Genomic DNA, 10,742 nt, shown 5'->3' with positions numbered 1-10,742 from the left:
GTGTCAAGACTCCGAAATGTCAATATTTTATATAGAACCTGATATTTTTTTCTGCGTACAATAATGTAGGCTCAATACATCAAGGATACGTAGACGTTCGGATCGTCATTTTAGGGGTTGAAAAGGTGTCCGAAGTAAGTTTTGTTTGAAAACTAGTTGTAAAGTGGTCAAACTTTAGATGGTCATAACTTTGCGCTCGGACGTCATTTTTACGCGTTTTTTTTTTTTTTGAACTTGCATATTTTTTCGAGATGTACGCGGACAAACAGCCATAGGCGGTTTGGCCGAGCCTATTTTTGAAAAAACACCTTTTATCCCATTCAATTTCAATTTCCCCCCAAATTGGCATGAAATTTTCAGATTTATGTACTTATAAGATGATGATACGCAATAGATTTCAATGTAAAAATCCCGGGATAATGTAGCTGTGAATGTCAATTTCACTTCTGTGGTTTCAATTTTTGAAAATAAAGCTGACTAATTTTCTCGACATATAAAGTTGACTAAAATAACCTTATAGTCAAACACTAAGTTTTTTCAAACAAAACTTACTTCGGCTTCTAGAGCGCGGACTACAACTAGAAGGAGGAATGAAGTGTAGTACGTACAAGCAAACAGGTCATAAAAGAATCGCTGCCCCGACAGAAATCAGAGTTGTTGTTGCTTGTTGGTTTTTATGTTTTTTCTTAAGTTGTACGATCGTTGTTTCCTTATGTAATCTTCCAAGAATATATAACATGTCTTGTACCGTTTAAGAGTTAGTATGTAATTTAACATTTACTACTCAGTTAATGTGTGACGTTTATTTAACTTATATTTTATTTTTTATTTCTGTTCGCATATATAACACATTTAATTATTGCATGTGTTAAAATATTTATTTGAGTTAATCATGCTTTAAAAAATAAAAAAATCAATAAATTTTTTTTATTAAAAACATAACCGAATATGATTTAAATTTAGGCAACGTCTTACCAAGTATTTGTTAAACGGGATAAAGATTTTAATTGTATAACGTGGACTGATCCACGTTATACAATTTATATTGTATAACGTGGATCAGTGCACGTTATACAATTAATTAATTTTTTTTATAATTTTTCGTTGACTTGGTTGTCAGATGAAAAAAAAAAATTGGGGTATATCGTGGATCAGCCCACGATATACCCCTTTTGGTATATAAATTTTTGGTCATTCCGTTTTGATAAATACCGTATATTTTTATACCCTTTAGGCTCCAGACTCCTTTTTAAAATATAATTATATTTCGGGGTAACAATAGCATGAATGGTCAAGGGCCCTTGTTTCTAGAAAGAAAAGAATTTGTAGAAATTTTAGTGAGATCAATAAATGATAATCTACTGAAATTTCATTTTTGTGATATAGCCAAACATAGCAGGGCGTCTTGCTGACGGTAAACTTACTCAAAAAGATTAAGGTAGCAAACTAGTGACCATTTGCCTTTGGATATTTAATATAACTTCCTCCATTTGCAAACATAGGACTTGTTCACAAAGATTAAGGTAGCAGACTAGTGACCTTTGGGTGTTTAATAGAGTAACTCTTGTTTAATACTAAAACTTTCTCCACTTGCAAAACATAGGCCTGCAACAAGTTGAAGATATTTCAGCCTAATTCTTAATCAGTGTATCAGACCAACAAACAGGCATTGCAAAGTCTCAGACGTGCAGACAATATTGCAAATATGTATTAAATGGTGGTGGGTTGTCAGCCAAAGTCAACATTACATCGTGGATACAAGATATCTTTTTAGTTTCCCACCACAAATCCGATATCCACAGTGAAACTGAAAATCTCACGTTGGAGGGTAAAAAACTCTCTGACATTAGGATAAACGTGTATTTACCCCTCTACCACAACTCTCATAGTGCATAAAAGAATTGTGGATAAAAGATATATTGGCACTTAACGAGCTCAACGATTACAAGGAAAAGCCATACCTCGAAGGATACTGGACCAGACAAAATCTACAAAGACCGTATCCAACAAATGCCTATTAATAAGGGCATCTCCAACCCATTGCATTATTTTTTGCACCAAAATGGTGCAAATTAACTCCAACCCATTGCACCATTTTTTGCACCAAAAAAGAATATTCCTTTTATATTCTTCTCTCTTTTATATTATATTATTTTCTTTTACTTAAATTTTATTTTTAATTTCATAAAAAAAATCCTTTTTTTTCTTTTTTACATATCCATCCCATGTAATTCATAATCCTTTGTTATATAATCATTTAATATAAAATTATTTTATATCATAAAATTTTAAATAATATAAATTGTAAGCAAATATTATACGTTATACATATTAATGGATAATTCAAATAAAAGTGAAATCATTGATAAAATATAATTAAATAAATACTATTACATTAAGGTAGAATTTATTTTAATTTCTGCATAAATATTCAACTTCCATGATTAGTACGTTGCTCCCATAAATGCTCTACTAATGCATTACGAAGTGCAAAATGAACATCTTTGTTCTTAATTTTTTTGTGTCGAGCTAAAAATTGTTCAAATCGATAATTTTCATCTACTATCATTTCTACTATTGGAGTTGGACCTTCCCAAGCATCTTGAATTGGTGCATTAAGATCACGCTCATCCTCGATTATCATGTTGTGCAGTATAATACATGATGTTAATATATCATGTAGCACTTTTTTTCTCCAAAAACGCGACGACCCTGCAATAATTGCAAAACGAGATTGCAAAACTCCGAATGCACGTTCAACATCTTTTCGACATGATTCTTGTTTCGTCGCGAAATATTTCTTCTTTTGAGATTGTGGCTCATGATTCTTAGGATGAAATCCATTCAACGGTTGAGATCAAGATGAAATCTATCCTATTATTATCCGGTTGAGATAAGGATGAAATACATCCGACGGTTGAGATTAGGATGAAGAAAATAAAATTTTATTGTCGATATCTTGATCGGATTCAAAGATAGAGCTTTGAAACTAAAAGAATTTAAAGAAGAAAATAAAATTTTATTGTCGAATTTAGATTCTATTGGTGATCCAAATATTCGTGAATTTATTCGACAAGAACAAAAACGAATAATGGATAAAAGAAGTCAACAATTTCAATAGCCACAACCACAACAATCCTCTGCCCCATACACTCAATATTTTAATGATATTGGTGGATCTGGAAACGACCTACCAGAGTACTAAATTATTGTTATAATTTTCTAAATTATTATGTTGTTTAATGTATTTTCAATTTTAATGTATTGAACATTGTTATGTTATTGATCATTGTGTTGTTATTGAACATTGTGTTATATATTCGAAATTATTATGTTATTGAACATTGTATTATTTATTAACAACATATTATATTTTATATTTGCACTTTTCATTTTTGTGATGGTTATATTTTTTAATACAATTATAACTTATAATAAAATTAACTTACAATTTTATATAAAATAATATATACGAAAATTAATTTATAAAACTTACACTCCAAAATCAAGATGTAAAATTAATATTATAAGATATTACATAAAAAATAATTGGGTATATTAGGAATCTAAAATTATAAATTAAAATTTATAATATGTTAAATTAACAGTGTTATATAATAATAAAATAATAATGAATAGTAATGGTGTAGATGAATAAGTATATTAGGAATCTAAATGTAAAACTTAAAATATATAATATGTTAAATTAAAAGTGTTATATAATAAAAAAAATAAGTATATTAGGAATCTAAATGTAAAAATTAAAATTTATAATATGTTAAATTAAAAGTGTTATATAATAAAAAAAATATATTAATGAATAGTAATGGTGCAATGAAGAGTGTTGCACCAAATTTGGTGCAACACTATTCATGCATCAAAATGGTGTAAAAAATAGTGCACGATTGGAGCTCCAAAACATCATTTTTTGCACCAAAATAGCATTTGGTGCTAAAAATGGTGCAAGGTTGGAGATGGCCTAAGAAAGATTAGCATCATCATATGTAGGGGTGTCAAATGAGCGAGTTGGGCTGAAATTGGCCCAATAAAAATGAGCTGAGATAATAAATGAGTTGGGCTAATATTGACCCAAAAGTTATTTGAGTTGAATTGGGTTGGGATGAAATGGACTAAAAATGGACTGGGTCATGACCCGCCCAACTTGACCCAATTTTTTTCAAGGGTCTATTTTCTAAAAAAAAAAAAAATTGGAAAATATTTTTTAGAAATACATTTTTCGTGGAAAATATTTTTTAAGAAAATAATTTTCGTGGTAAATATTTTTCGAGAAAAACATTTTTCGTGAAAAATATTTGCCTTCATATTGAACACACCACAAACTTATAAGATACATGATACAAGAAAAGTGTATATATTAAACAAATAAACTAAATCTCAAGCAATAAACCCAAATTTAAGTAAATCTTAAAAATGAGCTAGATTTGAGCTAGTATTGGACTAAGTTGGAAATCACTTTAAAATGGGCTATGTTAGGTTGAGCTGATATCAGCCCAATATAAAATTATCTTGAGCCCAACCCATAAAAGTTTGACGGGTTGGGCGGGTCATCACCTTTTGAGCCAAATTTGACACCCCTAATCATATGTCATTAAATTGGTCTTTCTAAATTATATGAACAATAGTAATATCACTTGTAACATTAATGCAACATTCGAACAAACGCAAAATAGTTCTTCGTTTAGCATAAAAAAGGTAAACAAGAATAGAGACACAGGAAGATTGTTGTGAAATTGAATCACACTTAAACCATGGAAGGAAGCAGATGACAGAAAAAAAAGAAGCAACTACCACCTACGAGATGGGTAGCTATTGAAATGCATTCTTTCCATGGTATAAACAGGTAAAAGGTGTTCTACATTTTAAAGTGACAAATCAAAACAGAGAAATCATCTCTAAAGCGACATGTGACCATGTTTAAGCAACACACATAGAACATAATCCAGTTAAGCAGTTGTAAAATTTACATCTGCTCTAGAGATTTTGTACATCCAGCCGGTGGAAAACCATACAAAAGGAAAAGAGACGAGGGTACTGTTACCCAAACATGAGTTTGCTTTATTTTTTTCCTTTTAAGGAGTTGCCTATCAAGAGATACCTCAATCCTGCACTTCTTCTGTCTTCTTGTCCTTTGACATCAAGTACCAACCCAAAGCACCAAAACCGGTAACAAGTCCAGCTAGAACACCATAGTTACGGTACTTGTCATTTGACACCCCGGGTGTGGAAGAGGACTGGGCACTTGGTGCAGCATCAGCTACTGACCCTGAGCCACCAGCGCTAGTTGCAGCTTGATCTTCTGGCTTGGGACCCTGAGGAATATCAATCATCACAAGTAGAAATTTCAAGGGACTCAAGATGGAGCAAAGTCAAGAGACACAGCAAATAGCCCTAACACCCCAACTTCCACCCCATCTCAGTTTTTGTTTTTTCCTTGAGGTGCATTAGCTAAGAGCATTGAACTAACAAGTCAACTTTAGAGTTACATCTTGATCTGTTGAATTGAGCATTTTATTTCGTTACCCATGTATTTCATTTCTTTATACAACCTCAGATAAGTTAAATATCAAAAGTTGATGAGCCCACTTCTATGAGCCTGTTTGGATGGGCTTAAAAAAAGCAGCTTATAAGCTGTTTTCAGCTTATAAGCTGCTTTAGATAAGTTAAGCCAAACAAACCCAATTAATTTTTTGGGCTTATTTTAAGCACAAAATGGCTTTAAGCTGGCCAATCAAACACTCAAAAAAGCTGAAAACAGCTTATAGGCAACTTATAAGCCAATCCAAACGGGCTCTATGTCAACTAAAGTCAGCTCAATGCTCATATGAACTGTGAACATCTCAAGATTCTTGACATTACACAAGTAGGTCAGCATACTGTCAAACGGGAGATGACCGTTTCAAGTGAATCTTGAAATGGTGGGTTCCATGCACATAAGTGGTCAATAACCTCTCCAAGCTATTATCAGAACCCTCAATCTGTCTGATAGAGAATGCAATCACTAAAGAAAAGGATAACCTTCAGGACAAAGAGACAAAAACTGTTGGAGGGAATCTCGTATTCAAAACATAATCTAGTAGAGTGGAAAGTATGATAAGCAACAAACATGTAGCAACATGGCAACATATTAGTGACTCAGTAGACTTCTTTTCTAGGGTATACAAAATGGAACCAGCAACAACAACTATGCCTCAGTCCCAATCAAGTCGAGGTCTGCTATATGAATCTCCACTTCTTCATTTAAGCTCAATTTATATCATTATCATACTAAATAAATACAAGTGAAAAATACGTCATATATATATTAGTATAAGTTTTGAACAAAACTGAATCAGCAAAAAGGCTATTTTGATAACACCAAGTTGGTAACCTCTAGCCTTAACCTCATGTCCCCTCTTCATAGTTGCCAACTCTCAACCAATGAGTGAAATTATCAAAGGTTAAGACACACCTAAAGAGAAGAGGCACAGAGTTGGGTGAAAGGAGGAGCATAATGAATCGCTAAATATATCAAAATTTCCATACCTTGCGTGCAAGCTTCTCCAGCTTCTCCTTCTCCATTTTCTGTAAAGTGGAAAAAGTACCATTTAGACAAGACGAGAAAGACTTTCAACATATCTCATGACTGAACACTTCAGCTCTACTTACACTTACAATTTATGATCTAGAAACAGCAAAAGTGCATAAGTAAATAAAGAATGCACAACATTTACTATAAACAATTGCCCAGATACCCACAAGAAAGAAGGAAAAATATGTGACTAGCAATATGTTGGTTTGCAACAAAACTACAAAACAGAACTAGCGTAAAAGTTCTTTCCTACTTTTGAACTAAAGGGTAGAAAAGGAACTGAACTGATAGCATTTAGCAGTGAGTACATTTTAACTGTCAAAAAAGAGCTTTCATCCATGATACTTGGGACTTAGGAGGCAAAACTGTATGCATACTGCATGCAAATGGCAAATGGCAAATGGCAAATGAGCAATATGAGAAAAATGGAACATCTCAAAGAAAGCAAAACCAGGACCCACTGCATCAAATAGAGTAACAACCAACAAAATGAAAAAAAAAAAAAAAAAATTTAGCACTACCAAAATGAAATAGTATACTTGCATTATGTGCACAAGTAGGTAAGGTTTTTTTTAATAAGGAAGTTAGGTAAGTTATAAATCACAATTAAAGAGTTACCTTGATGTACACATTTTCAGCAGCTTTTTCCTCCTCGCTTAACACCTTGCCATTGCTTGAGAGCCTACGAGAAACATATCTGAAAGCATTCCTGGCTGCCATCTCAACTTTCGTCTCAAAATCTTCCTGTCACTAACAAATGAAGCCAAATTCAAATAAAATGGATATCAACGCATTTGAAGAATTAAGAAACCATGTATATCCCTTTCTCAGTTTGGGTTAATAGTTAATACCAGCATCACTTGAAATTTATGCAATTGTCAATCAGTAACTTGCCATACCAAAATCAGTTTTTTATAGGATAGCTAGGCCAGAGGGAAAACTGTGCTTCCAAAGAACTGAGATTATGCTAATTCCTAATCTATGCACATTAATCAATGATATTCACAAACAGATTGACCTACAAAATGTGGTCCTATCACTAGCGAACTGCTTGTACTTTCGGATAGCCTCTCGAGTACAAAAATAGAATGTCAGATACCCATTCCTACAACAGCTAGCACAAATCCTGATTCGATAATCTGTTTGGATGATCTAATCACACAAACGGCCCTAGTCTTCATCATGTAGTTGACATATACTATTATCCAGATGGTCAAATGCGCAAATGAAGTTCCACTTGTTACCGCAATGATGATAATTACTGCTATCATCAAAACCACAAGCATTTCAAACTGACAAATACCTAGCATTCTAATATCCTTGCACTTGAATCCTTCCAAAATTTTACACTGTTTTATGCACCTACAATAACATGGTATGTAGCTGACCAACTCGAAGTACCAATGATCACATACGGCATAGAAACAGCTCACAAAAATGTCAAACTGACAAATACCAAGCATTCTATTATCCTAGCAATTATTTTATGCACCTGTTATAACACAGTATGTATCTGACCATCTGGAAGTACCAGCAATCATTTAAACAGCAAAGATCAATGCAATATCTGATTCATACGGCATAGAAACAGCTCACAAAATTGTCAAAATGACAAATACCTAGCATTCTATTATCCTAGCACTTAAAATTCAATACAATATCCGATTTATACGGCATAGAAAATCGTCACTATTGAAAAATGAAGTAAAATCTACTATTATTTGACAGCTCACAAAATTGTCAAAACTCTACTAAACGCCACCGTATCAAGCCGGCACGAAAATGATAAAATGAAACCCTAAAAAAACCCTAACAATACAGGCATTTTACATGCATAGGAGCATATACCTAGCATTCTATTATCCTTGCACTTACAATCTTCCAAAAATTTACATTGTTTTATGCACCTCTAAAGGCTCTAATAACATAGTAATATATATATCTAACCGTATAGAAGATCCAAGCAGAAAATGTCAATCCTTGTACTTAAAAGCTTTCAAAACATTGCACCGTTTTATGCACCTATAACAACAACAACAACCTATGTATCTAAACATCTGAAAAAAAAAAACTAATGATTCATAGGGCATCGATATTGCATAAGGTAAGAGCATAGAAAAGAGTGTGTTTATTCACCTCAGTTGTTTCAGGTCGGTGAGAGAATCGCTGAGTGATGCTTTACTTCGCTTTCTCTCCGAAAAGAGCATTTCTAGAATGTGGGCCGTTTATTCAGTGGACTAGCCCACATTTGATTTTTAATTTTGTGTGGCTTGTCCTTCAAATGCACTGGTCTTTAATTTTTGTTCCTCAATTTGGGTTTGTTTAATTTTTGTCTTTCGCCTAATATCATCTGGTTTATGGTTCGAAACCTGACTCAGTAAAAAAAAAACACCGCAAGGCGAGTTTTGTAGAAAAGTTAGGACTTAAAGTAGAGTTTTGTAAAATTTCAACTGTCCCGACTTTTGTGTGCATATGGATACGTCATATACTCCAGTAGAGGCTTGTAGACAGTCATGGTATAGTTAGACTTTGTATGGCCCCTTCGGCCTATATTTTTGTTGTATAGTACTTCACAACGGCCTTGTCGGCTTGCACAGTTTTTGTTCGGCATAGTTGTACAATATGTCTTCTTGGGCTCATCTCTTTTTCAGCATATTTCTCATATGATTTCGCAGATTTTCATCTGGTGAACCCCGAGGTCCACTCTTGTTTATGATCATGATAGGAGAGCATGTTTAGCGATGCTTGGCAGGTAGGGCTCGGGTGCCCGTCATGGCCCTTCAGTTTGGGAAGGGCAAAGATTAAAGACCAGTGCCTTTGAAGGGAAATCCGTGCAACAAAATGTTGATTAGGCCTAGAAAAGGGCCTTTAGGATTTACAACTTGCTATGTAACACAGATGTCAGATTTTAAGTAGGAAATTACACCCAATAACCTTGGAATTAGTGGTCTTAGGGGTCGTTTGGTACGTAGGAGGGATAGGACGGGATGGGATTTAGTGCCATAGGATTGGAATTATCTCATGTATGGTTAGTGAGATAACTCTTTAGGTATCCCACCCAATTCTATCTATATGAGATAAACGGTGGGCTAAGTTACCCTATGTAGAGGGTGGGATGCGCTATCCCATCCTATCCCACCCAGTCACATTTATATGGGATAACTTATCCCCCTACCAAACCACCCCTTAAAACTTTAAGTGCCACTTGTTCCTTAGACAAACCTTCAAGGTCACAAATTAAAACTAGATAAACTTGAAGTTTTGCTCATGGTATGATTAAAGGCTCTATGCGGGCTCAAAGGCGCAAAACAGTTATTTGGAAACTATTTCAAGCAAATGGCAAGCGAGGTCAAAAGTTCAAGATCAGTCACCTCCAAAGTCATTCTTGTAGATCGGCCAGGATTTAGATTTTGTTCCTATTTTTAAGGATCGTGCAACATTAACCCTTGAAAATGATACAATATTAAACATCGTCTAGCTTCTATCAAATTTAGACCTTGCTTTAATGTTTCTCATAAGATTTTTAGTTCGCTCAAAAGTGATCTCCAGATGATAGTCTAAAAGGTCAATAACTTGCAACATAAACAAAAGAGAGTCATTTACTAAAAAGCTGTCCAACAAAAACAATAGGTGAAATTTTTTGTGTTCAACCGCTAACCAAGCATTAGCAGTGTTTCAAATTAATTAATCCTTGGTCACTTTTTAATTAAAAAAATAGTATCTTAACAATCATAACCTAGATTAAAAAACATATACGTTTAAGCTTCATATATATGCAGCGCAACTTGGGATACATGGAGTCCAGGAGACATTGTTGGAGTTAGAATCAACATAGTTCAAACTCCGTGAATAAATCATGCAATTCTAAGTATTCTTACTAAAGTGCATGACTGAGTTCTGGAGTTGAACTTCACGACATAGTCTTGGAGTTTCATTTATCGCATTTTTTTTTTTTTTTATAGAAATACTTGTTTGATTTTTAGAATAATGTCATGTCTTACAAGTTCATAAGAGCTAACATTAGTGAAATGACTTTTTTTTTTTAATCATTATTTCTTTTATGATAATTTTTCAAAACTTTATCACAAGGTATCACGAATGGAATTATTCTTTAACATCATTCACTCATGATGCTTGTTTCAAGTTTCATGAG

The 10,742-nt window shown here is 33.5% G+C and overlaps 1 protein-coding gene across 3 annotated transcripts; it reads right to left on the bottom strand.

Moving 5' to 3' along the window:
- Nucleotides 1–4,828: 4,828 nt before the first annotated feature.
- On the bottom strand, nt 4,829–8,859 carry LOC132600599 (uncharacterized protein At2g27730, mitochondrial). Of its 3 annotated transcripts, none has more exons than XM_060313877.1 (4): nt 8,726–8,859; nt 7,208–7,339; nt 6,544–6,582; nt 4,829–5,330 (listed from the first exon to the last, which is right to left on the bottom strand). In XM_060313877.1, the coding sequence occupies exons 2-4, from the start codon at nt 7,307–7,309 to the stop codon at nt 5,118–5,120; spliced, it is 354 nt and encodes a 117-aa protein (XP_060169860.1). In that variant the 5' UTR covers nt 7,310–7,339; nt 8,726–8,859; the 3' UTR covers nt 4,829–5,117. The 3 variants fall into 3 exon arrangements, with proteins under 3 accessions (XP_060169860.1, XP_060169861.1, XP_060169862.1); XM_060313878.1 differs by having other exon boundaries at nt 7,208–7,333; nt 8,726–8,853; XM_060313879.1 differs by lacking the exon at nt 8,726–8,859 and adding an exon at nt 8,537–8,599.
- Between the last annotated feature and the right edge of the window lie 1,883 nt (nt 8,860–10,742).

This window comes from Lycium barbarum, chromosome 6 (assembly GCF_019175385.1).
Source record: "Lycium barbarum isolate Lr01 chromosome 6, ASM1917538v2, whole genome shotgun sequence".
NCBI lineage: Eukaryota > Viridiplantae > Streptophyta > Magnoliopsida > Solanales > Solanaceae > Lycium > Lycium barbarum.
Note: the sequence above shows the minus strand (reverse complement) of the source record. Positions and strands in the feature narration are given on the sequence as shown.

Excerpts from the sequence above, each read along its gene's own strand:
- LOC132600599 (XM_060313877.1), bottom strand. The coding sequence starts at position 7,309 with ATGGCAGCCAGGAATGCTTTCAGATATGTTTCTCGTAGGCTCTCAAGC. Across the intron at positions 6,583-7,207 it reads CTGAAAATGTGTACATCAAG|AAAATGGAGAAGGAGAAGCT; the intron begins GTAACTCTTTAA and ends TCCACTTTACAG. Across the intron at positions 5,331-6,543 it reads TGGAGAAGCTTGCACGCAAG|GGTCCCAAGCCAGAAGATCA; the intron begins GTATGGAAATTT and ends GATATTCCTCAG.